The sequence below is a fragment of the Vipera berus genome (genome assembly GCF_964194415.1).
Source record: "Vipera berus genome assembly, chromosome: Z".
NCBI classification, from domain to species: Eukaryota; Metazoa; Chordata; class Lepidosauria; order Squamata; family Viperidae; genus Vipera; species Vipera berus.
Window position 1 is genome coordinate 77,819,533 of NC_138205.1, and position 27,737 is coordinate 77,847,269.

General features: G+C 40.2%; 1 protein-coding gene across 5 annotated transcripts in view; it reads right to left on the reverse strand.

Annotated features, from left to right (window-relative positions):
* Nucleotides 1–27,737, reverse strand: part of TRAK1 (trafficking kinesin protein 1) — a 130,670-nt gene that overhangs the window by 82,484 nt on the left and 20,449 nt on the right. For 3 of the 5 annotated variants that reach the window (XM_081343760.1, XM_081343759.1, XM_081343761.1), the window contains exon 2: nucleotides 18,398–18,592. Coding sequence is in view for 2 of the 5 variants with exons in the window: in XM_081343758.1 (XP_081199884.1) it covers nucleotides 484–586 (103 nt within the window). In the remaining 3 variants the exon portion in view is untranslated. Of the gene's footprint in view, nucleotides 1–483; nucleotides 704–18,397; nucleotides 18,593–27,737 lie in introns of those variants that run through there. The other 2 variants (XM_081343758.1, XM_081343757.1) reach the window with 1 other exon arrangement.

A 27,737-nucleotide genomic window follows, 5' to 3' on the forward strand; every position in this document is an offset into this window, starting at 1 on the left:
GAAGCAACAACATCAAAATGATCAGAGCTTACTAAAAAAGTGTATTCTAAGAAGAGTATAAATTCCATCTCATTTTGCACCTCCTCAAGGGAAAAGGAACTTTCTGATATGCTTCTATAGTTCCTTATTTCTCTTTTTTCCTTCTGCATCTCAAGTTCAAGGAACTATAAAGAATATAGTAGCTGGTTATTACAATGGTTTTGGTCTACTTTGGGATATTTCCTATTAATACTAAACATATGTATATAAATTATATATTTTTTCTTAAATCTGACATTAACCCTGTGTTGCAAGAGAATAAAGTAGCATTTCACTGATAGAATGAACTTTTAAGTTATCAAATGAAGAAAAGTGAAAATATTATTTAAATTTACTATGCTAAACCATTAAAATGACAAACCAGTGGCATCTATCAATGGTGTCTTACTACCACACAACTGATTTTTATGCATTCTTATGAAAATAATAGACAAGGCAAAATACCTTCTTCCAAGAAATCAAGGTTCTCATAACTTCTGTGTTTACATTCATTGTTACAACTGGAATCAAAGCTGTCATCCTGATATATGGATTCTTTCAGTGACATTGCTAAAAATCATCATCAAGTAAGATCTTGTAAAATAATGTTATAAAATAGGTAAACATCCCAATATCTGCAGTACAACCAAATGAGGTTTCCATACAGAAGAAATCAATCTTCTTGTTTAACATTCTTCAAGTGGTATGGCTGGATAACCTGTATGCTATGATCATCATGAAAGGAGAGGCAAAATACAGAACAGGGGAGGAGGAAGATCATAAGAATATCTTATTCATTACTAGAGATTATCCATATAATATAAATAGCAGCAAATTATAATCCTCTTTCTTTGAATGTTTCTCATAATAGAATTGAACTTAAAAATTTTGTCCCTTTAAAGCAGATTTTTTAAAAATTTAAAAGTTAAATTGTTAGAATCCTCCCTACTATAGATAAAAATGGTAGTTTCCTATAGGTTTCATAGCAACTATACCAGGAAGTAAACATAGGTACAAAGAATGCTATACCTTGAAGTGAGGCGTGAAATTATTTTGCAATCTATTGCATAATCTTTATAGTACTGATTGCTAATAGACAGAAACAAATGGAACCAGGAAAATGTGAAATTTGGGAATTTCAGGTTTACTCATAGGCTGAGAATATTGGCTATGAATGTTTGCTTTAAATTTTCAACCTAGGAACCCAGTAATAAATTAATATGTATTCTTTTTCCCTTAACATCTTACCTTACCACCTTTTCCCACTATACGTTCCCATTGAAAATTCAGAGTTAACTAGGATTTGTCAGGATCCTATTTTAGAAACATGCGATTTATGCCTTTATTATAAACATGACTGAGATATTTTTTTATTATAGATAATGGTAAAATTTTCATCCACGGTATATTTATACATACTTTAGAATCAGTGTTAGACTTTTGTATTCTTTTGGATTTGACTCCAAAATAGTATTTTGGAGTTGCTAGGGGGCGGGGGAGAACCTAAGAAAAAAGCAGTATTGTTTTAAAAAGCTATGTATGGAGGTTTTATACATGCCAGATCAAAGATCGCTCTCTTTGGGGAAAGACAAACTTTGGTAACTGATCTAAAATAACCTTTTATATACTGTAACTTTATTCATTATAAGTCTACTTCCAATATATAACATATTTACAGATACAAATAGTTTAGGGGCTACATACTTCATGACAGCTGTGTACATACGTATATGGCTGAAATTGAGATGGCTGGAGACTACCAACCCATATACTATGTTAAGACTTCATGTACTTTTTGTTCCTTCCTTCTATTTTGCCTTTCATGTCCAGGATGGCACAACTTCCTCTGGCTGGAACAATTCCTCACTGCTCTGTATCAGCTACTAAATTCCATAGAGGATTTATGTTGCTTAAAGAAAAATCTAGTCAAGAAGTAATACTTCCCTGTTTTGCTCACCTTGCTTGACTTCTTACAGCAGTTGGTTCTTTTCTTTCTTTTTTTTGTTAATGGTCAATATCAATCCTTTTTCTTCCCAGAGTTAAGCTACTATTTATTGGTTAAAAGTTGCATGATGTCTGGGTGTATTTCTTTTATCAGAAAACTAATACAATCAGTGATGTTCTCTCTAATTTTGAATACTTAATAACAGATTTGGATGCAAATATCTTTTTTTGTTTAACATTCTGTCCTATTTTCTTTCACAAGAAGGCCAAGCAGTATTGAATACAGAAAAAACAGAAGTATACAAAGTATTAAAGCATCAAAAAAATCTAAAATGTCCAGCATATCAGCAATTAAAATGGTAAATGTTGCTTAAAGAAAAATCTAGTCAAGAAGTAAACATTTGATTTCTTTATCAGATTAACACAAGCAATATGGAATCCTACTAAAATTTCTTCACTATCAATGTTATTTTTCGATGTGTGGCTTAGAATTAACAATTTTAGAAACTTCTTGAAGATCAGCTTATGAAACTGAAAGCTAAATAAGGAAGTAGTCTTTTTCTTTATATTCTACATTGGACCATCCAACCTAAAGTGCTATATCATTCAATTAAGCCAGAAATAGATCATTCTGATAAACCAGAAAATCATACAATAAACAACTGTTATCTTAAATAAGCATTTCCCAAATTACATGTCAGTCACCACTGTTATCCTTGCATGTAATAAACACTGTCAAATTCAGAAGAGTATTCAAAGAGTGTATCATTTCTGTATTTATTTTCCATTTTATCCTAATCCTTCTAAATCCTAATATTAAAATTTATATTTTATGCTAAATTCATAATAATGGCTACATCTCTTTTGCTCCCCTATAAATTCATCTCTCTTATTTATAAAGAGGAACACTTGAATTGAATAAAGCTATGACAGGAAATATTATTCAGAATTATGATTCATTTTGGGTTTCTTTTCTGAGGCCAAATTAGAAGATTTGAATTTCCCGCAAGACATGTGCCGCAGTTTTCGTTAATCCTCCTTGCACTCTGCTTTATCATGAGACTGGTGATCACATCCTGCTTTACCAGAAAGCAGAATTAACAATGTGGCAGAAAACAGAAAGTTCGAGAGATGCTTGTGACAGAGACAGACTTCTCAAATTTAACCTTCTGATAATTTAGCTGGAACTGTTCTATTTCCTTCAATAAAGTTTTTAATCCCAAACTGAGATGTTAACTCCCAGTCTATATATTCAGATGCGCGAGCACACACACACACACACACACACACACACACACACACAGAGAGAGAGAGAGAGAGAGAGAGAGAGAGAGAGAGAGAGAGAGATTTCCATTTTACACAATAATATGTGATGATTAGCCAGTTTTCTTAAAATATACTCTTCTCAGCAAAAGAAACGGATTTAAGTATAAGCTCTACCAACAGCCATACACAATAAGTATTTCAGAAGCAATTTCCTTCTCCCCAAAAGACTGTCTAGTACCAATCTTCTGCTGCCACTCCCACTGGCCAAAAGTCCTAATTACAATTTCCTATAGCATCTTTCAAACTTATGCCAAGAAATGCTAAAATCTGTCAACTTTAACTACAATATCACTTCACTATTTCTTTCAGTTCTCCTGCTACAATGATAGATAAGCTTAGATCACAAGTATAAAACAGAATTATTACAAAATTATGTAATTACCATCTGTACATTCTTCATAATACCAGTCCAGCTCGTAGTAGTCTGCTTCAATGAATTTCTGCATAGTCTCTTCTCCTTAGGCACCATTGAAAGAGGTTTTACAGGAATATCACAGAGGTCAAGTGAAATACAGCCATGCCTGCTTGCTTTTACCGATCACCATGTTGGAAAGGAACTCTGGGATTACTAACAATATGACAAACATCCTCTACCAGAAAGAGGAATCAATGTCGAAATTAAAAATTAAAAGAAAATGTAACTTCAAAAGGGAGAGGCTGTTGAAGCTGCTGCACCAGGTTATTCTAATACAGAAGCTCTATAGAGAAGCTGTGGGGGTGGGAACTAACAAAATCATCCAATCAGAAGGCTTAGACGCTGATGTTGGAAGCACACACCACCACTTGGGGTTTCTAACTCATTTCTTTTCCATTCTGCTCCTCACATCTCTTTCAGTCTAATAGGTTGCCATGGAGACTGGCTGATTCTGAACGAGATGCAGAGATGGAGGGTGGAAATACACACTGCTGCTTGTGACTGCTAGCAAAGGATATTTAACTAAAGAGAGCAATACCCAGAAAAACGCCTTTCATTTCCATAAGAAAAATATTCTTACATTAAGCAGCAGCATAAATATTGATAATTTATAAGATATGATTAAAATGCAGCCCTAATATAACCCCCACAGCCCAAATTAGATGAACAAAACTCTGCAAATGCCTTGTTACATCTAAATGTCTACATTCTTAAGAAAAATTAATATAACCCCTTTAAGCTCTTTAATGCTTAAGCGCTTATGTGCTTATTCTGCAAACCAATGATCCACCTTCCAAATATCTGACCTCTATGACAAGCATAGAAATGTTTGCAGCAAGCCACAGCCATTTTGTATAACTTAAAACATTGATCTCTCTCCATACTGCTTGCCATCATTCTTTCTAAATCCTGCTAAATATACAAATTTGTATTGATTTTATAGAAAAGAGATTGGAATTTAACAAACAATTATCATTTAGAATTTTGTACACATGGGAAATGAATAAACATGCTCATTTCCTATGTTCACAAAATTCTAAATCTAAGCTTAAACTTCAATGAATGTATGTTTTCCAATCATAATTACCTCAAATTTTACACTGGAATCTCCTATAACTAAAATAATAAAACATGAGTATTGTCAAATATTACCTTGACTTTTCTATATATTCTTTAGAAAAAAAGACAATGTAAGCTACTATACTAATAGGTTAGTATTATTGGAAAAATTACATATACAAATATAAAGAGAAGCTTATATTGAGGAACATCAGAAAGTCAATCTCATCAAAATCACTTTTAAATATGCATGTATTGATTGTAGAAGTATATTCTGATCTGCACATCTAAAGTTAATCCATTTAGGGAAGTCGTGATAAATTATACTTTATTTTGGTATCCAATATCATTATAGCATCTTAAAAATAAGTGTGAGGTATTCTTAAAGCCATGTCACAATCAACTTCAGTGCAGTTAAAATAAGCATAGTTGATTTTAAAGAGTAGTTCATATTTACTAAAGAAGAATAGATCTTCTACAAATACACACAACTTTTAAAAACTGTATAGATGACACAAAGAATTAATCTGAAATAAACCTGTGACATCCATATTTCTATAAATAATTGCTATTTGCCACATTATTTATATATATATATATATATATATATATATATATATATATATATATATATATATATATATATATATATATATATATATATATATATATATATATAATTTTTCTTTAAAAGGCTATTGGGCTATAATGTGCTATTAACAAGGAATTTATATTGACATAAGAGGAATTTATATATTTAAATTTATATTTATTTATAAACTGTACATAAATTTATAATTTATATTATATTGAATTTATATAAATTAGTATTTATATTTACCTACCTTCACCTGTCATTTTGTGAGTCATTCTCAGGCACAATTTTTTTAAATAAAATCTTCTTAAACTAAAACACATTCGGTAAAATAATTTCTCAGCATGCATACATATTAATTTCTAGAATACAAAATTTTTGCTATTTATTATAGGTAAATTACTAATACAGACCACTTGCTAACTCTAGACCTTTTATAATACGTGATTTTCTATATCTGAATATAGGAAGTGAGAAAATTTTGTTAGTATCTTTAGGATTCAACTGTCTTGCTCATCCCTCCCTTTCCAGGTCCTTTCTTCAGCTTTCTTTTCTTAGCCCCATCACGCACCACTGCAGGTAGAGCTCAAGTTATGACTGGCTGATTAGCAACCACTAAAGTTACAATGGGCTGCCCAAGGACTACTTACAACTTGGATCCAAAGTTCTGATGCAGACTCCCTCCCCACAGACATGTGATCTCATTTTGGGTATTCAGGAACTACCTGTCAGGACCCACACCAATCCACGTCTTAGAAAAACAAAAACTCTTGGAGTCAGTTCTAGTGCAAAAGGAATCTTTACTAGGACATGCTTGGTTGTGGGAATACAAGACAGGACTTAGTATTGTTTTACAAATTGAAATTTTATAAAGGGTACCCGGTTCAACCCCCCTTCCCTCAACCCCATTTGGTCAGCCCCCATCCTTCTACTTCATGTCATCCCTTTCGTGGGGGAAAAAAGGAACTTCGAATCTTTATGGTTATTGCTTTCTTCCTCTCTAGAACTAAAAGAAGACACAAGCCAGATGCCTTCTTCTCTAACCCTCCCTTTTGTTCCCCCCAGTTCAAAAGGTTCCCTTGGCCTTTGAAATAACCTAAGGCAGGCTGAATCCACATACGCTCCTCCTTCCTCGGGAGATGACAGAATCCATAGGGGGAGATGTTTTAAACATACATATATGCAGTGCTTTTTTGTAAAAGAAAAAGGTGCCGGAACTCACACATGTCATACAACCCGCCTTGCCTACCCTACAAGGTTCCATCCAAAAAAGGTGCCGGAACTCCGTTCTGAGCGTTCTATGAGAAAAAAAGCCCTGCATATATGAATGTGATATAAATGGATTCTGACACTACCCCACATTTATGGCTGTTTGCAGCATTCCATAGTTACATGATTGCAATTTATGATTTTATTTTATTTTTTTGCTAAAAACAGGCATCTTACCCCTGGTTTCCAGCAAAATAAAAATAATGTTCAATGGTGACCATGGCTTTACTTAATACCATGATGATTTGCTTAATAAATGCCACAAAAATGTCATAAAATCAGGTCAATTGCATGATGAAGTCTTGTACATGACAGTCAGTGCATAGAATGTTTTGCACATACATATGTTTATTTGGATGAAACTTCAAAATGTTCTAGAAACAGCTATATGAATACATTTTTGGCAATCTTCCCAGCATCTTGGAAATACTTTATACCTTTCTTTTAAATAAAGCATTGAATCTGGATGTTCCATTCTAAGATCATTTTGACTGTACAATAGCTAAGCTTGCATTTTTCTTTAATTTTATTTTACAAAGAATGATCTAGGATATGCACATTTATACAATTAAAGAAATAAAAATAGTAGCACCTACCAAGAAAGTGAATCTCCCTTTTTTTTAACAAGCACATTCAAGAGATTTTCAATCCATACAATACACTATTTTTTCACATGATCAAATTGATGTCTCATAATTAAATATTCTACTTTTCGTAACTAAAATATGATACTTTAATATTAATAGTGTTGTGTTCAGTTCTCCACAGCCTCTATACCTTTATGATGTTATACTATTAACTATAAGGTTTTTTCACAATTGATCATTACTTATTCAGTGTTAAGCCAGATTATGATGCAAAGACCTTTTAAGCAAGAATATTGCTAAGTAACACCTAATGAGAAGGAAGGACTCACTGGAGAAGAGCCTAATGCTGGGAAAGGTTGAGGGCAAGAGAAGAAGGGGACGACAAAGAATGAGGTGGCTGGATGGAGTCACTGAAGCAGTAGGCGTGAGCTTAAATGGACTCCAGAAGATGGTAGAGGACAGGAAGGCCTAGAGGAACATTGTCCATGGGGTCACGATGGGTCGGACACGACTTCGCAACAACAACAACAACATTGCTAAGAAAACCTTTTATGTGTTTTGATTAGGAAGAAATGACATTGCCATAGGTGTAAACTATACTGTAGGCTGCCCAACCAAGCAGAGGAAATAGATGAACTTTTTAGTCAGCTAACTAAGGTATGTAAGAAGCACATCACAATAGTAATGGGGGACTTTAATTACCCTGATATCAACTGGGAGACAAACTCTGCACCAGGTGGAAGATCAAACAGATTCCTGTCAAACCTAGCAGACAACTTTCTCTCCCAAAAAGTAGAGAAGGGAACTAGGGGATTAGCCATATTGGATTTAATTCTCACAAACAGAGATGAAATTATAGAAGGTGTCGAAGCCACAGGAACCTTGGGGGGAAGTGATCATGCAATATTGGAATTCAACATTCTGGAGGCACAAGCAATAGAACACAGCCAAACTAGAGTCTTGGACTTTAAAAGAGCTAATTTAAATAAACTTAGAGAGACCATGGGAAGAATTCCATGGATGAGAATCCTAAAGGGGAAAACAACTCAAAAAGCTTGGGAAATTTTGAAAAGTGAGATAATAAAGGCTCAGTCTAGTACAATACCAACAAAGAAGAAAAATAACAGCTCTCAAAAGAAACCAGCATGGCTGCATAAAGAACTCTCTGATAAATTGAAAGATAAAAAGGACAAGTATAACAATTGGAAAGAGGGGCACATAACTAAGTCAGAATATCAGCAAATAGCCCGTGCCTGCAAAGATGAAGTGAGGAAAGCTAAGGCTCAAAATGAACTAAGGCTTGCGACCAAAGTCAAAAATAACAAAAAATGCTTCTTTCAACATATAAAAAACAAGAAAAAAGTTAAGGAAATGATTGGTCCATTAGTGGGGGAAAGTGGCAAGAAAGTGACAAGCAATAGGGAGAAAGCAGAACTATTTAATTCGTTTTTTGCATCTGTCTTTACACAAAGGGAAACAACAGTCCAACCTACCCAAACCAGTGCCATAAAAAACAGAATAGAAACGCAAGTTAAGATAGGCAAGAAAATGGTAAGTGAGCACCTGTCCATCCTAGACGAGTTCAAATCACCAGGACCAGATGGATTACACCCCAAGGTTCTCAAGGAACTGGCAGACGTGATCTCAGAACCACTGAACTATATTTTTCAAAGATCCTGGAGCACTGGGGAACTACCAGAGGACTGGAAGAGAGCTGATGTAGTTCCCATCTTCAAAAAGGAAAAAACAATAGATCCAGGAAACTACAGACCTATCAGCCTGACCTCAATACCTGGGAAGATTCTGGAAAAGATAATCAATAACAAATCAGCGAACACCTTGATGCAAACAAAGTCATCACTAAAAGTCAACATGGGTTTGTCAAAAACAGATCTTGCCAGACAAATCTTATTACATTCTTTGACCAAGTGAAAAAACTAGTGGACCAGAGGAATGCTGTAGATATAATTTTATTTATTCATTCATTCATTCATTCATTCATTCATTCATTCATTCATTTTTTATTTATTTATTTATTTATTTATTTATTTATTTATTTATTTATTTATTTATTTATTTATTTATTTATTTATCACATTTATATACCGCCCTTTCCCGAAGGACTCAGGGCGGTTTACAGGGTGATTAAAAAACAGAGATACAAAAGTTAAAAACAGATTTAAAAAAATTATATTCGTCCCTGCATAAGTAAAACCCCAGTTAAAATAAGATTAAAGCTAAAATTAGAATTCTCAGCCTGGGCCAGAGAGCTCGAAGAGCCAGGTCTTCAGGTCCCGTCGGAATGAACGGAGGTCGGGGGCAGTCCTCAGCTCCACTGGCAGCTGGTTCCAAAGGGCAGGCCCACTGAGAAGGCCCTATCCCTGGGTGTCGTCCGCCGGCAATCTCTTACCGGTGGCACCCTGAGAAGACCCTCCCTGTGGGAGCGCACTGGACGAAGGGAGCTTGATGCCGGCGGCAGGTGTTCCCTCAGATATCCCGGACCCAAGCCATTTAGGGCTTTATAGGTCATCACCAGCACCTTGAATCTCACCCGGAGGGCAACCGGGAGCCAATGCAGCTCGCGGAGTAGAGGGAGTATCGGGAAACCCCCATCACAACTCGCGCGGCCGCATTCTGCACCAGCTGAAGCCTCTGAGTGGTCCTCAAGGGCAGCCCCATGTAGAGAGCGTTGCAGTAGTCTAAACGGGAGGTCACGAGCGCATGAGTGACTGTGCGTAGGGCATCTCGGTCCAGATAGGGTCGCAACTGGCGCACCAGGCGAACCTGGTAAAAGCCCCCCTGGTCACGGCTCCTATATGGTCTTCAAAATTGAGTCGTAAATCCAGGAGGACGCCCAAGTTGCGACTTCAGTAAGGCATGTGATAAAGTAGATCACAACCTACTACTTGATAAGATAGAAAAATGTGGGTTAGATAGCATTACCACCAGATGGATTCGTAGCTGGCTGACAGGCCGTACTCAGCGTGTGGTCCTCAATGGAACCGCATCTACATGGAAGGAAGTGTGTAGTGGGGTGCCCCAGGGCTCTGTTCTGGGCCAAGTGCTCTTCAATATCTTCATTAATGATTTGGATGAGGGGATAGATGGGGAACTCATCAAATTTGCAGACGACACCAAGCTGGCAGGAATAGCCAATACTCCAGAAGATAGGCTTAAGTTACAGAAGGATCTGGACAGACTCGAACACTGGGCACTATCTAACAAAATGAAATTCAATGGTGAAAAAAGTAAGGTTCTACATTTAGGCAGGAAAAATCAAATGCATAGGTATAGTATAGGTGGTACCTTGCTCAATAGTACTAACTGTGAGAGGGATCTCGGAGTCTTAGTAGACAATCGGATTGTCTACGCCGCAAAAATCTAGCCGGGCTGGATTTTTGCGGCGTTCCATCGCGGCGGCGGGGATTTCCGAGCTTTCTCCGGCGCCGTTTGGCGTTGTTGGCGGCCGCCTGCGGGGTTCTTGACAGTGACGGAGCTGGCGTCCCTGGATGGCTCCCGACTGTTGCTGGCCTCGCCGGAGATATTCTGTGAACTTTTTGGGCCGTTTTTCGATCGTTTCGGCCCTGTTCCCAATTTCGTCGGCGACGGTGCTTCGGCCCGTTTTAATGGCGGCGGTGGCGGCGGCGGCATTGCTTTCAGGCCGTTCTGGGCCGCCTGGTCATCGACTGCTTCGGTTTCGCCTGTTCTGCCTGGATTGTTTGTCCCGCGGCCGCCTGGACCTTCTCGGCCCGTTTTACATCGGCGGCGACGATGGCTTCTTCGGGACCGTCTGTGGCTTCGGCGGCGCCTTGGTGGCAGCGATGATGGCGGCGGCGGCGTCTGCAGCGGCGCCCCGGCAATGGCAGCGGCCCCGATGGCTCGGCGGGGGTATTGCCCGACCTGTCTTCTCCTCTGGCTGTTCCGCATGCTCCAGATGGTCTGGCACCCCCACTGTTCCTGGTGCCCCCGAACGTTCCTGGGTTAGCCGGTTAACCCCGGTGGAACCCAGTGGAGCCCAGTGGATCCTGGTTATTTTGGAGGATCCTGGAAGATCTACGCCCTCCAATGCACCTGTTGTGACCTGGTTGGTGCTGTTGGATTTTGTGAGGACGCGGGGGACATCAGTAGACTTGGGGGGATCAGTCTTCATTGATCACACTCTGGAAGGCCCCAATGACTATAGAACTGAGGGCCCATGGAGTTGTGGTCAGGTACATCTTTCTGGAATGGCGGAGCAGCGGGGGATCCCGCCATTAGCTGACCAGACTATGATAACTATGATGATGGCTTGCCTTTTACACATTATCCCCAAAGGACTCAGAGGTGCCTGGATATTAGCCACCGTGAGAGGGTGGCTTGAATTTACATCTGCTGCCCCTAGAGGTGAGAGCTCTAGGAGGCATGCCATATCCGGAGTGGTTGTTTCAGACCACCACCTTTTCCCCGGGAATTGGCTTGGCAGCCGTTGTGAGAGGACGGTGGTCGGCCTGCTCGGGGGAGTTTACCCAGCTGAGTGGCAGCAGCTGGGTGGAGGTCTGGGACACCTATTCACCTCTGTTAGATCCTCCTTACTGACTGACCATCAACTGTGGACTGCCTTCTACTTGGACTACGCCTTATGCCTTCCCTTAAATATTCTTGCATGGACTTGCTCGCCCTCAGGGGTGCTCCCCCTTCCTGGGTGCGACCCGCCTTTCTAGTCGCTTACGATCTCGAGGAAGGGCCCATTTATTGGGACCCCGAGAGATGGCTGGGCACGGGTAGGGGCCTTCGACGGAAACCCAATAGGAGGCCCCTGATTAGTTTTCTTTCCAAATTTTTTAGGGGGCTAGGGAGGGGGGAGGGTACTCTTTTTGGTTGTTTGGACAAGGGGGGCAGTCCAACAACCTCTGTTCAGGCCAGTGCCAAGGTAGTTCGCGGGGGGGAGGGGCGGGGGCCGGTTGCCTCCGGGGCTCCAGGGCTGGTCGTGGGAATACCTATTCCCACGACATTAGGGAATGGCAGCAGGTGTAGGAGCAGAGGGCCGTATCGTCCTCAGGGAAGGCCTCTCCGCTGCTTAAGAGCGGTGGGGCACTCCGACCCTCTGGCTCCGCCCCAGGGCTCTGGGAGTGAGGAAGTGCAGCCCCCTGAGCTCCGGCTGGTGTACTTGAATGCCAGGTCTGTCGCTAATAAAGCTCCTCTCGTCCGTGATGTGGTCGAGGGTGAGCTGACGGACCTGGCTTGCATCACGGAGACTTGGTTGGGCCCAGAGGGAGGGACTCCTCTGGTTGATCTTTGCCCACCAGGTTTCCGGGTGCTACACCGGCCTCGGGCTCAGGGTAGGGGTGGGGGTGTGGCTGTTGTCATGAGGGAGACCTTATGTCCGCGGGAGGCCACCGTTCCCCAGATAGTCGGGTGTGAGTCTCTCTTTTTGAGATGCGGCCCTGGTGCGCAGTTGGGCTTGCTGCTGGTGTACCTTTCGCCTAGTCACATAGCAGCAGCCCTGCCTGAGCTTCTCGATGTCCTCTCTGGGTTGGTGATTGAGTTCCCGAAACTTATAGTTTTGGGGGACTTCAATCTACCATCGCTGGGAGGATCATCTGAGTTGGCTCGGGAGTTCATGGCTTCCATGACGGCCATGGACCTGACGCAAGTAATTACGGGACCCACTCATGAGGGAGGCCACACTCTTGACTTAGTTTTCTTATCTGGACGGTGGTTAGATGATCTTGGTGGGGGCTCCCCAATTGTTATGCCCCTGTCATGGACCGATCATCATCTCCTGCGGCTGGTCTTCCATTTTGCCACCCCCCGCCGTGGGAGTGTGGCACCAATTAAATGGTACCGCCCCAGACGCTTAATGGATCCCCAGAGGTTCCAGGCGGCGCTGGGGTCCCCACCTGCCTCCCTTGCTCACAGCTTGGCAGATGCCTTAGTGGAAGCCTGGGAAAGGGCAGCCACTGAGGCCCTTGACCGAGTTGTACCCCTGCGGCCCCTGACCCGGTGCAGATCCCGTCGAGCTCCATGGTTTTCCGCGGAGCTCCGGGAGATGAAGCGTCGGAGACGGGGCCTAGAGAGCGGTTGGAGATCCAGCCGATCCGAACCCGACCGATTGCGACTAAGAACCTACACTAGGTCTTATCTCGCTGCGATAAGGGAGGCGAGGTCTAACCACTTCGCCACCCTTATCGCGTCCGCAGATAATCGCCCGGCCGCCCTGTTTAGGGTGACTCGCTCCCTCCTGAATCAGGAGGTGAGGGAGGATCCCTTGCAGGGTCGTGCCGAGGAGTTTAACCAGCATCTGTCGGACAAAATCGCTCGGATTCGGACCGGTTTGGACTCTGACTGGGCAGAGTCTGTCGAGCAGGACGCGGGCGGTCTTGTCGATATCACCTGGGAGGAGTTTGATTCTGTGACTCCGGAGGAAGTGGACAGGATCATGGGGAGGCTGAGCACCACCACATGTTTATTGGACCCGTGCCCTTCCTGGCTGGTCTATGCAGCCCGGGAGAGGACACGCAGCTGGTTCCAGGCAGTTATATCGGCTTCTCTGAGTGAGGGTAGCTTCCCCGCTGTCTTGAAAGAGGCGGTGGTGAGGCCTCTCCTCAAGAAGCCTGTCTTGGACCCAGCTGTATTGAACAACTTTCGTCCTGTCTCCAACCTTCGCTTTCTTGCGAAGGTTGAGAGTGTGGTGGCGCATCAGCTCCCTCTGGTCCTGGATGAAGCGGATTATCTAGACCCGTACCAATCGGGTTTCAGGCCCGGGTACAGCACGGAGACGGCATTGGTCGCGCTGGTGAATGATCTCTGGAGGGCTCGGGACAGGGGGCATTCCTCTGTTCTGGTCCTGTTAGACCTCTCAGCGGCTTTCGATACCATCGACCATGGTATCTTGCTGCGGCGTCTCAGGGGATTGGGAGTGGGAGGCACGGTTTTACAGTGGTTCTCCTCCTATCTCCAGGGACGTTCGCAGTCGGTGTTGGCAGGAGGGCAGAGGTCGACCGCGAGGTCTCTCATTTGTGGAGTTCCTCAGGGGTCGGTCCTCTCGCCTCTCCTGTTCAACATCTATATGAAACCGCTGGGTGAGATCATTCGTGGTTTTGGAGTTGGGTATCATCAGTATGCTGATGATACCCAGCTTTTCCTTTCGACCCCAAACCACCCCAGTGATGCCCTCAACGTGATGTCCCGTTGCCTGGAGGCGGTTCGGGTCTGGATGGGGAGGAACAGACTTCAACTCAACCCCGACAAGACCGAGTGGCTTTGCATACCTTCATCCCGGGTTTATTCGGACATTCCACCTCTTACTATGGGGGGTGAATTATTACCCCCCGTAGATAGGGCTCGCAACTTGGGAGTCCTCCTAGATTCACGGCTCACCCTGGAAGACCATATAGGAGCTGTGACTAGGGGGGCTTTCGCCCAGGTTCGCCTGGTGCGCCAGTTGCGGCCCTATCTAACCCGGGATGATTTATGCACGGTCACTCATGCGCTCGTGACCTCTCGACTTGACTACTGCAACGCTCTCTACATGGGGCTGCCCTTGAGGACCACCCGGAAGCTCCAACTGGTACAGAATGCAGCCGCGAGAGTTGTGTTGGGAGTCTCCCGATACTCCCACGTTACACCTCTGCTCCGTGAGCTGCATTGGTTGCCGGTTGCCTTCCGGGTGAGATTCAAGGTATTAGTAATGGTATTCAAAGCCCTCCATGGCAGGGGGCCGGAGTACCTGAGGGAACACCTGCTGCCGGCATCGACTTCCCTCCGCCCTGTGCGTTCCCACAGAGAGGGCCTCCTCAGGGTGCCACCGGTCAGAGAATGTCGACTGGTGGCCCCCAGGGGGAGATCCTTCTCTGTGGGCGCCCCGGAGCTATGGAATCAGCTCCCGGTTGAGCTCCGGACGGCGCCCGACCTTCGCTCCTTTCGCCGCGAGCTAAAAACATACTTTTTTGAACAAGCTGGCCTGGCCTGATGGGGGGATCGGGGGCTATTTATTAGGTTTTAAATATCTATTTTAGTATGTGGGCATTTATTTAATTTAGTTTTAACTTTTGTAATTTGTATTTTTATTCTTGCCCTGTTCACCGCCCTGAGTCCTGCGGGAGAAGAGCGGTATAGAAATATTATTAAAATAAAAAAATAAAAAAATAAATCACTTCAATATGAGCCAGCAGTGTGCTGCAGCTGCCAAAAAAGCCAACACAGTGCTAGGCTGCATTAACAGAGGGATAGAATCAAGATCACGTGAAGTACTAATACCACTTTACAATGCTTTGGTAAGGCCACACCTGGAATACTGCATCCAGTTTTGGTCACCACGATGTAAAAAAGATGTCGAGACTCTAGAAAGGGTACAGAGAAGAGCAACAAAGATGATTAGGGGGCTGGAGGCTAAAACATATAGGGAACAGTTGCTGGAATTGGGTATGTGTAGTTTAATGAAGAGAAGGGTGAGGGGTGACATGATAGCAGTGTTCCAATATCTCAGGGGCTACCACAAAGAGGGAGTCAAGCTATTCTCCAAAGCACCTGAAAGCAGGACAAGAAGCAACGGATGGAAACTAGTCAAGGAGAGAAGCAACCTAGAACTAAGGAGAAACTTCCTGACAGTTAGAACAATTAACCAGTGGAACAACCTGCCTCCAGAGGTGGTGAATGCTCCAACACTGGAGGTTTTTAAGAAGAGACTGGACAGCCATTTGCCTGAAATGGTATAAGGTTTCCTGCCTGAGCAGGGGGTTGGACTAGATGACCTCCAAGGTCCTTCCAACTTTATTATTATTATTATTATTATTATTATTATTATTATTATTATTATTATTATTATTATTATTATTATTATTATTATTATTATTATTATTATTATGCAAAGAAATTGTTTGTAATAGAAAGTGATACTCCTAGCAATAGTCTAATCTACCCAGTCATTTGCTACAAGATGGGCTGCAAATAAATTCAATAAATAATACAACCTGGTTTTGTAAATACATTTTATACATTGCTAAAATATGAAGTAACAATTTTGAGGAGGCAAATATATCCACTCTTGAAAATTTACTATAGGTAGTGCTCAACTTATAAAGGGTCATTTAAAAGTTGCAATAGCCTTTATGAGCCATAAAGCACTTCTAGCTATCCCAAAATGTTGCACTGCCCCCACCCCACATTACTGCATTTCAGATACCTGGCAACCATCAACTACTAGTTGTAATGCCCTACGGTCATACAACCACAATTTGTTAGTGTTTTGCCAATTTCTGGCAAAAAACACCCATTTAGGGTAATAGATTTGGACTTAATACTAGTGTAAAAATGATTATAAAATTAGGTGCAGTTGTGTGGCTACCTTGACTTACAACTGTCATGATTTACAGCCAAAATTCTATACAGATAGTCCTCGACTTATGACTACAATTGAGCTCAAAACCTCTGTTGCTAAATCAGATAATTGTTTTGCCCCATTTTATGACTTTTCTTGCCAGAATTGTTAAATTAATTACTGCAGTTGTAAAGTTAGTAACAAAGTTGTTAAATTAATCTGGCTTCTCCACTGACTTTCATTCTCAGAAGGTCAGAAAAGGTGATAACATGACCTCTGGACACTGTAGCCATCATAAATAGGAACCAGTTGCCAAGCATCTGAATTTTGGTCATATGACATGGTGATGATGCAAAGGCCCTAAGTGTAAAAACAGTTAAACTCTAACTTGGAATAATCACTAAACAAACTGTTGTTGGTCGAGGACCACCTATATTATATTATATTTATCTATTTGCCTTTTAAAGTTGTTGTGTGCATTGGCTGTTGAATATTCATAGATAATTTTCTCACCTATCTACAGCAGGGATCCCCAACCCCCAGCCTGCAACTCACTACTGGGTTTTGATTCTTTCAGAACAAAGCCATGGAAGTGGCAGGCATGCACACACGTGAGCATCCCTACCTGCGCGAGCAGCAGGCAAATGTGCTCCATTTACATGAGCAATTGTGCAAATGGAGATATATGCAGGCGGGGTTGTCCATCACATGCATGGAACCATCCCCTCACCTGCCCAGCTGGTCTGCAAAGTCAAAAAGGTTAGGGAATTCTGATCTACAGCAACTGTAAAGTTTTATAGCAGGAGCTGAACTTTGTATGTTATTTAATAAGTCAAGATAACCAATCTCTTCCATGAAAAGAGTTGAGGAGATTTGATGAATCATGCGTAAGATTCATCTTCAGACATGGAATGTCTTCAGAATATTCACCTAAAAGTATTCTGCCACATAAATCTGCACTACAAGACTTTTATCAGCCTTGGGGATTAGTGTGCCAAATCATTAAATGTTCAACTAGAGTCAATACACAAATTTTAAAAAAAGGAGTGGAACAAGAATGCACATTTGCTATACCCTCTTCGTTCACTTAGATTGCTTAATATAGTGCATAAGGCACTCAAAATGTTATACTTATACGAGAGTAAGTAGATGAAGATTTGTCAGTAAAGTCATAGGTTGTTCCTGGTTAAAACTAACAGCCCCAAAGTACTTGTGATTAATCTTTATATAAGAATTATGTGTTCCACTGATTTAATAGCATAGAGTCATACATACAGTCTGAATAAAATAAATAGCTGTTGTACCAGTTAATTTTTGGTGCTAAATTAACCTGTGAAGGAGTAATTATGAAGGATGCTCTTTGATTTTTTCCTATTTCTGGGTCCTTAAATCAGCAAAGCGATGAGAAGCACCTATCTCCACCTATGAATGTTTTATGAATTGTGCCCCTGACTGCAAAACTTCCAAAGAGTATGTCTGAGTATTTCAACGAGCTGGGTTTTGTTCATCCTAATGTACTCTAGAAAGTACTTCTTTCAAATGTTTTACACAGCCTTATCATACATTTTAAGTATAAAAACAAGGAAGATAATAATATCAGAAGAAATTATTTGATTTCAGATCTTGTCATACAGGATGGTGATAGTATTTATCTTATTAAAACTTGATTTCAAAAAAAACACCTAGATTAAAAATTGAAATATGCAAGATACATTCTAATTATTTTTATTAGATGGAAATTATGCCACTTGCAACAAAATGCTGTTAAAAAAGGCACATTTTAAATGGTTCTACTTATAATGTAATCCTTGCACAGAATCTGGGGAAAAAAGATTATTCAAAGATAACTGAATTATTTGAATACTAATGAACATATCTGGACTTACGGAAGTATTTCAATGTCTCTTCTATCTGCTCAGTTGTTAAGTCAATATTCACATCAGGAGAAATGAGAGGAGTATGAAGCCAATCGTCATAGTCATAACCATAGATTGTATCAGCTCTTAGCTTGTAATGGGGGAGCTGCTCTTCCAGCAGACTAATGATTTCAACTTCGGGAAGATCAGTACTATTGCACACATCTAAGAGGAGGGGAAAAACAAGACACAAATGTGTTATATTTTTAAAAAGTGCATTTTAAATTTAGTACAATCCAACTAAGTAATGTTTTATTCAATAAATTCTAGTATCTTTAGAAAAAACATAGAAAGTAATACATTTTATGAAAATATGCTTGCAATGTACTCACACATAAATTTATTCTTGTGAACTCAACTTGTTACAATGCCAATTATCTATCCATCCATCCATCCATCCATACACACACACACACACACACACACTTGGAATAAGGTTCATATGAAGAAGTCTATTATGAAAATCAGACACAGCCTGAAATCTTGCACTGTGTTCATTTGAAATATTTCAGTGAAAAACTACATTTAATTACATTAACTATAACTTGTATTAATTCTTAATGGTCACAAAACTTCCTGCTTTGTTTTTAGGATAAACAATGTAGTAAAATCAAAAGTTGAAATAATTGCTATGTTTTTTTTAACTTTTCTATTGTCTTAGCAATAAACGTGAAACACTTGTTTAAAATATAAACATGCTTGAATTTATATCAAATAGTTTCATTTTACCAGTACCAAATGTCAAATCTTGTTTTTTGCTAGGAAAAAAAAAATAACTAACCACACCTGGCTATCAAAGCCAATTATTATTGATCTGCAAATCACAATTATATTTCCAGCTGACCCAGAATGAATATCTAAAAACTAGAAACCACAAGCCTAACCATTATTGAAAATTAGGGTTGAGAAAACATCAACCAAGACATCCAGAACAGACTTCATATGAATTACAGAAAAATATTGGGAAACCCCTAATGTTCTTGGCCACACAGATATGAAAGCATATATATGATAAAATATATCACAATAATTCTGAGAATGGAAACTAGAGATAGGAAACATGCTGCCTTCCAGGTGTGCTAGGCTATAACGCCAATTAAATCAACCACTGGCTATGATGGCTGGGGATTATGGTGATTATAATCCTGAACTTGTACCTTTTTACATGCTGTAGTATAATTTGTATGTACACTTTTTCTTACTACATTGTGCTTTACAATTATCCTGTGATAAAAATTTTGTCCTTAAATTTTGCAATCTATTTCACTTACAAAGGATAAAAAGATAAATATTGTTCTATTTTTGGTTGCATAAATCAAACATTAATGTAAAATGCCCCAATAAAATTCTTACCTTTTGATGCTTAGTTGCATCTTTATCCCAATTCATGGCTCTTATCAACACTAAGTATGTTAGGGCAGTGTCAGTTTCATCCTTTATGACAAAGCAATGCTGTTTGTCATTAGTAACCTTGCCATCATGTGAGTCAGATATACCTCAAAAAGGAAAGGTTTTATCATAACTGTGATGTGCCAAGACATTTTACTCATTAGCTTTGTTATATTAACTATTAGAAATTCTACTGAAAGTACAGGTAGCCCTCAATGTACAATTATTTATTTAAGGACAATCCAAAGTTACAACTTTGAAAAAAGTGACTTACAATGGTTATGTAATCAAAATTCAGGCTCTTGGCAAATGACTCACATTTATGATGGCCACAGCATCTTCAGGTTATGTGATCACATTTACAATCTTTCCAGTTGGCTTCCAAAGGGCAAACTTGATGGGGGAAGCTGGATTTGCTTAATGACCATGTGACTCAGTTAATGAACATTGATAAAAATGATTATAAAATCAGGTCTGGTCAAATGATTTACTTAATGACTACATCACTTGGCAACTAAATTTTTACTTTTAATTGTGGTCGTAAATTGAGGACTAGCTGTAATTCAAACTAATTCCATACAGGTTTTCCTTCTACCTATGTAGTACTAAACCTATTGTGTCTGCTAGTTTGTAACTTTCAATTGAGTGAAACAGTACATCATAAGGTAACAGAGTGTGTCCAAAATATGGGACCCATTACTTCATTGGGATTGAAATTTTGGAAAGTTGTGGCCATTTCAGCACCACTGCTGTTTCAGGACTGTCATGATTCCATGATCTTCATTTATAATGTTCCCCACCAGTTTCCTACAGGTCAATGGGGAAGCTGGTAGCAAATCTAAACTTGATTGTGATTGCCGAAACTCACTATCAACATCCTATACGTTTTTTTCAAAAAAGGACTTCATTGCGGAAGCTGGTAACGAGTGTCAACATTGGGGAAGCCAGTATGGAAGATTCCAAGTTGTTCAGGTAAGTCTCCTCCACCAACATTATCTATTAAACTTCTCTGTGCTCACATCACGCTGATGTTTTGTGCACCCCTGCAGCATCCCCTGTATGCCCGTCCTAATCAATGCAGAATCTTTCTTGCATCCTTGTGCTACTGGGCTAGCCCAACCTAGTTACATAAGTCTTCCTCTACCATGTTTCTTTCACACCCCTGCCACCCTTCTGGACTTGTGTTACACCCTCACACCTTCTTCCCAACTCACATGGTATCTTTCATGGACCCTGTCCACCTTTTCTTACCCATGCCACATCTTTGTGTACCCTTCATGACCTACACTCCCATTTGCCCTTCCTGAATCACACAGAACTTCCTGCACATCCTTCCTGATTTTCATTGACCCCATACTCATTCACTTGCCCATTGGCTTGAACTTGCAATTTCCTGCCAGCTTCTGAGAGGAGAGGAGAGGAGAGGAGAGGAGAGGAGAGGAGAGGAGAGGAGAGGAGAGGAGAGGAGAGGAGAGGAGAGGAGAGGAGAGGAGAGAAGAGGAGAGGAGAGGAGAGGGCCAAGGAGAAGAAGGAGGAGGAGGAGGAGGAGCCTTTACCTGAAGATCATGAGGAAGAGAAAATAGTGCAAGCCTATATTACGTGTGAAAGAAAAATGACCAAATGTGTGACTGGTTGTCTAAAGTCTCAATTGTTTAAGCTGGAAATGCAGAAAGAGAACTATTGAATAACTTTAGGAACCAATTTTGGATATTGATGTAATTTTTACAAAAAAATATACTTTCAATTCTATGAACCAAATCCAGTCCTATATTTTCCATCATGCTTGAAGCTATATGTACAGGTGGGCCAGGACTGATGACTATTAGTTTAACAGTGGCTCAAAATTACAATGGTCTCAAAAAAGTGACTTAAACTTATCCTTAAAGTTACCATCATATCACCCCATGGTTTCGTGATCGCAATTTGGGTACTTGGCCTATGATCAACTGATCGTTATTTGCAACTTTCCCTGAGGGCTTCTAATAAGCGAAGTCAATAGGATAAGCAGATTCAAAGACTGGGTGATTCACTTAATGGCCATGTAAAAATGATCATAAACTTGGATTTAATCACATGGTTACTAACTTCATGATGCAGCAACTTAAATTCTGATCCCAACTATGGTCATAAGTTGAGCATTAAAATTCCCACATGATTTTCACTAGAGTATAATAGAAATTTTTAGTGAATTTGGCGTACACTCTTTGATACTATCTTTGGCACTTCCAAAGAACTAAGACTGTATCTTTAAAAAAAAAAACACCCCAAAGTAGATGAACAGTTTTGAGAAACAGATCAGGCTTCTAGTGTAGAAATACTATTACTGTACCAGGCTTTGCAAGGAAACGAAGAAGAAGAAAAAACAATTACTGTAATTTAAACTATTAAAAACAATGTATTTTGGGATCCAATACCATTACAAAAAGGCACCTTAGCACTAACAGGTCCAGTACACTGAAGATAAGATTTCTTATAGATTGTTTCTGTATGGGTGGCAATTAATTTACTGATCCCTTAGTTTCAACAACTAAAAGGCAACTGGAGGGAATATTATTAAATATTGCACATAAATATAAACAATACATTCTGTGTCTTTGTGAAGAAAAAAAAACCAAGGTACAAAATTATGGCCTTCTAATAACAACCAAATTTTATGAGATGTGACAAAACAATCTGCCTGGGTTGCTACTGTTCTGAGGCAGATTAATTCTCAATAATAATCATACACATTTTAAATGAAATTATCATTCATACTTTTTCCCTGCTAGAAAAATGCTAATAGAAGGATAGTTTCCATTAAATTAAGAATTTATACCAAAAATCCAAGTTGAAAGGGTTTATCTCCTCCAATATTTAGTAAAATCTGAATATTAATTGAAGAATATCTAAAACAGAGGCAGAAAACATCCGCAGAGGCAGGTACCCTCTGGATGTTTTGGATAAGTTGTGAGAATTCACTATACAGCAGGCATGTCAAACTGTCGGCCCATGGGCCAGATACATCATACTGAAACCACACCCACCCTTTTGCCAGCAATGGGGAAAAAGTCGCAATACGTCACGCACCGTCACGAGTTTGACATGCCTGCTATATAGGCTAAGGCGTATGACAATTGCTATCCATAACATCTGCCATAATAAAGATATTATGGTCATTCCATTATTATTACATTATAATTGTTCTAAGTTGTCTGACAAGGAAAACGTTAGTTTATCAACACAAAGCTTACTCCCAATTCAGTATTTAATGTTGTTGCACAGAAAGTGGAATATCATTGGAAAATCCTATACAAATAATTGTTTGGAAACAGTAAAATATAAGTTTACAGTAAGTATAACTATAAATAGCATTCTAACCTTTCTACGTTATAAAATATTGCAATAGTGGATGTAATTAAATTGTAGTATTAGAGAAGACCATTACAAATAACTTAACAGAAGGCCACAAGAACATATTCTTTCATATTATATAAAATCAGATTGCCTATTGGAAACACTAATAATGAAATTAAAACTTAAATATTCTGGAAGCACCATGTAAGCAAGAATCACTGACTGGGAAAACTGAATTGAGGGCAAATGGATGTCATTTCATAAAACACAAAATATGATCATTGGTGATACAAATAGGCTTGCAATAATTCAAAGAAGGAATTACTGGCAGGTAATCCTGGTGAAATGATATCTACCAAGTCATGAAGAGTTGAAAATTATTCAACAATACCTTAAATATTTCAGAAATTATTAAGTCATCTTAACAAAGAACGAGCAGTTTTAGAAAAAAAAAAATATTTTGAAGAAAATCTTACCTTCCCACTGAAGATCTCTTTCTATTAATATTAATTCAGGAGAACTAATTAGTGCCATCCGGAGCTCAGGAACTTTGTTATCATCCAAATCAAATAAAAAGTAGCTGTCTAGGATAAAATTGTATTCTAAATGCCAGAGGGGGCAAGCATGAATTAAGGTACTATCTCAAGATACCTTTTTGGTGCAAATGACCAAGACAAACAATTCCTAGAAATCATCTTGCTTCGAGGTAAAACAACTTCTTCTCATTAGGCAGAAGAAAGCAATGCTATTTTGACAGGCATTTTGCTGTCTCAGGGAAAGTCTAGATGCCACCTACCCAGCCAAGAATTTAAGCAATCCTGTTAGACCACTCATAATGCTAATCCAGTTCTTGCCTACCTCTTCATTTCTTCAGCTCTAATGCCATATCTACTTATCTGGGAGTAAACCCCGCTGATTAGGACTTACCTCTGAGTAGATCTATACTGCTCTGCATATCTTGGATATTTGACACACTGATCTACTGATCTGGCAATAACTTGGAGGAAAGAGGATGGAGAATAGAGAATAATGAAAACAAGAACTACAAGCTTTGGGGACAAGCAGAACAAAAAGGGAAGAGAGATTAAAACTCAGGAAGGAAGAAAAAAGAGAAACCATGAGGTAAAGAAAACTACGAAAGAACTCAGAATGTGAAAAGGCAAGCAAAGCACAACTTGCAAAGAGATTGCCCAAAAACAGCTAGAATAAATCCTTGCAAAGTGATTGCCTGTTTTTGGCTCCTCCTAGTGGCCAAACAGCGAACTAAAATGGACAGGAATGGGTGACCATCAGGTATACTACTGTGGGCAAGAATCCTTCAGAAGAAATGGAGTAGCCTTCATAGTCAATAAAAGAGTAGGAAAAGCAATACTGGGATACAATCCTCAAAATGACAGAATGATCTCAGTTCGAATCCAAGGCAAACCATTCAATATCACAGTAGTCCAGGTCTATGCCCCAACCACCAGTGCTGAAGAGGATGAAATTGACCAGTTCTATGAAGCACTACAGCACCTTATAGAACTAACACCAAAAAATGATGTTCTTATCATCATGGGGGATTGGAATGCTAAAGTAGGAAGCCAAAAGATAACTGGAATAACAGGCAAGTTTGGCCTTGGAGTGCAAAATGAAGCAGGGCACAGGCTGATAGAATTCTGTCAAGAGAATACAATGGTCATAGCAAACACTCTTTTCCAACAACCCAAGAGACGGCTCTACACATGGACATCACCAGATGGTCAACACAGAAATCAGATTGACTATATGCTCTGCAGCCAAAGATGGAGAAGCTCTATACAGTCAGTAAAAACAAGACCAGGAGCTGACTGTGGCTCAGACCATGAGCTTCTTGTTGCAAAGTTTAGGCTTAAATTAAAGAAAGTAGGGAAAAGCACTAGGCCACTCAGGTATGAATTAAATCATATCCCTGTTGAATATACAGTAGAGGTGACAAATAGATTTAAGGAATTAGATCTGATAGACAGAGTGCCTGAAGAACTATGGACAGAGGTTCGCGACATTGTACAACAGGTAGCAACCAAAACCATCCCAAAGAAAAAGAAATGCAAGAAAGCAAAATGGCTGTCTGAGGAAGCTTTGCAAATAGCTGAGGAAAGGAGGGAAGCGAAAGGCAAGGGAGAAAAAGAAAGATACACCCAATTGAATGCAGAATTCCAGAGAATAGCTAGAAGAGATAAGAATGCCTTCTTAAATGAACAGTGCAAAGAAATAGAAGAAAATAATAGAATAGGGAGGACCAGAGATCTTTTCAAGAAAATTGGAGAAATGAAGGGAACGTTTAATGCAAAAATGGGCATGATAAAGGACCAAAATGGCAGGGACCTAACAGAGGCAGAAGAGATTAAGAAGAGGTGGCAAAATTACACAGAAGAACTATACAAGAATGAGCTTAACGTCCCTGATAATCACAATGAGGTGGTCACTGACCTCGAGCCAGACATCCTAGAATGTGAAGTGAAGTGGGCCTTAGAAAAGCTGAGCAACAACAAAGCTAGTGGAAGTGACAGTATTCCAGCTGAGCTATTCAAAATCTTAAAAGACAATGCAGTAAAAGTGCTACACTCAATTTGCCAGCAAATTTGGAAAACTCAACAATGGCCACAGGATTGGAAAAGATCAGTTTACATTCCAATTCCAAAGAAAGGCAGTGCCAAAGAATGTTCAAACTATCGCACCATTGCACTCATTTCTCATGCTAGTAAAGTCATGCTTAAAATCCTACAAGCTAGACTTCAGCAGTATGTGGATCGAGAACTACCAGAAGTGCAGGCAGGATTTCGAAGAGGCAGAGGAACTAGAGATCAAATTGCCAACATACGCTGGATCATGGAGAAAGCTAGGGAGTTCCAGAAAAACATCTACTTCTGCTTCATTGACTATGCTAAAGCCTTTGATTGTGTGGATCATAACAAACTGTGGCAAGTTCTTAAAGAGATGGGAGTACCAGACCATCTTATTTGTCTCTTGAGAAACCTATATGCGGGTCAAGAAGCAACAGTGAGAACTGGACACGGAACCACTGATTGGTTCAAAATTGGGAAAGGAGTCCGGCAAGGCTGTATACTGTCGCCCTGCCTATTTAACTTATATGCAGAGCACATCATGAGAAAGGCAGGGCTAGATGAATCAAAAGTTGGAATTAAGATTGCCGGAAGAAATATCAACAACCTAAGATACGCAGATGATACCACTCTAATGGCAGAAAGTGAAGAAGAACTAAAGAGCCTCTTGTTGCAGGTGAAGAAGGAGAGTGCAAAACTTGGGTTGAAACTTAACATTAAGAAAACCAAGATCATGGCATCTGGCCCTCTCAATTCCTGGCAAATAGATGGGGAAGAAATGGAGGTAGTGACAGATTTTATTTTCCTGGGCTCCAAGATCACTGCAGATGGGGACTGTAGCCAAGAAATTAAAAGACGCTTGCTCCTGGGGAGGAAAGCCATGGCAAATCTAGACAGCACACTAAAAAGCAGAGACATCACCCTGTCAACAAAAGTGCGTATAGTCAAGGCTATGGTCTTCCCAGTTGCAACGTATGGCAGTGAAAGTTGGCCCATAAGAAAGGCTGAGCGCCAAAGAATTGAGGCCTTTGAACTGTGGTGCTGGAGAAGACTCCTGCGAGTCCCTTGGACCGCAAGGCGATCAAACCGGTCAGTCCTAGAGGAGATCAATCCTGACTGCTCTTTAGAAGGCCAGATCCTGAAGCTAAAACTCAAGTACTTTGGCCACCTAATGAGAAGGAAGGACTCATTGGAGAAGAGCCTAATGCTGGGAAAGATCGAGGGCAATAGAAGAAGGGGACGACAGAGAATGAGGTGGCTGGATGGAGTCACTGAAGCAGTAGGCGTGAGCTTAAATGGACTCCAGAAGATGGTAGAGGACAGGAAGGCCTGGAGGAATGTTGTCCATAGGGTCGCGATGGGTCGGACACGACTTCGCAGCTAACAACAACAAAGTGGCCAAAACCTCCATAAATAGTAGATACAGATACAATCTGAGACAGGACCAGTTCAAACCACTTCAGTGATAAACAATTATAAAATTTGTGCTCTTCTATCTCACTATACCAAGGTGTACTGCACCCCAAACCAACCTAGTTATTTTAGTAGTGAAGCAAAAACTCTCAGGTTTGCTAATAAAGATGCAGGAACAAATTATACCATCAGTAGTTAGCTTCTCTTTCAATGTATTTGAAACTTGATGCGTCCATCTTGTTTTAAATGATGACATAGCCACTCTCATTATCAGGAAACTGAGGAAGACGGGGTAGCACTGAACCCATAATATACTGCCCAAATAAATTGTTTCATCTATATAATAAGATTTTTTAAGCTCCACTGGTACATAGCTAACCAATGTTACAAGTCTGGGATTTTGGATGCTTTGACAATTCTTTCTTAGCATGATTTACTGATAATGCACTGTCATGATGCACTTTATGATGGAGAACTTAAGAAAAGGAAGAAGCATGTTGCTTTTTAATATATTAAAAAAGTGTCCCTAGAGTGGTGTCCCTAAGTCCTGATATACTTTAATTGGTGCCTGCCATGATCTCTGCCTCTTA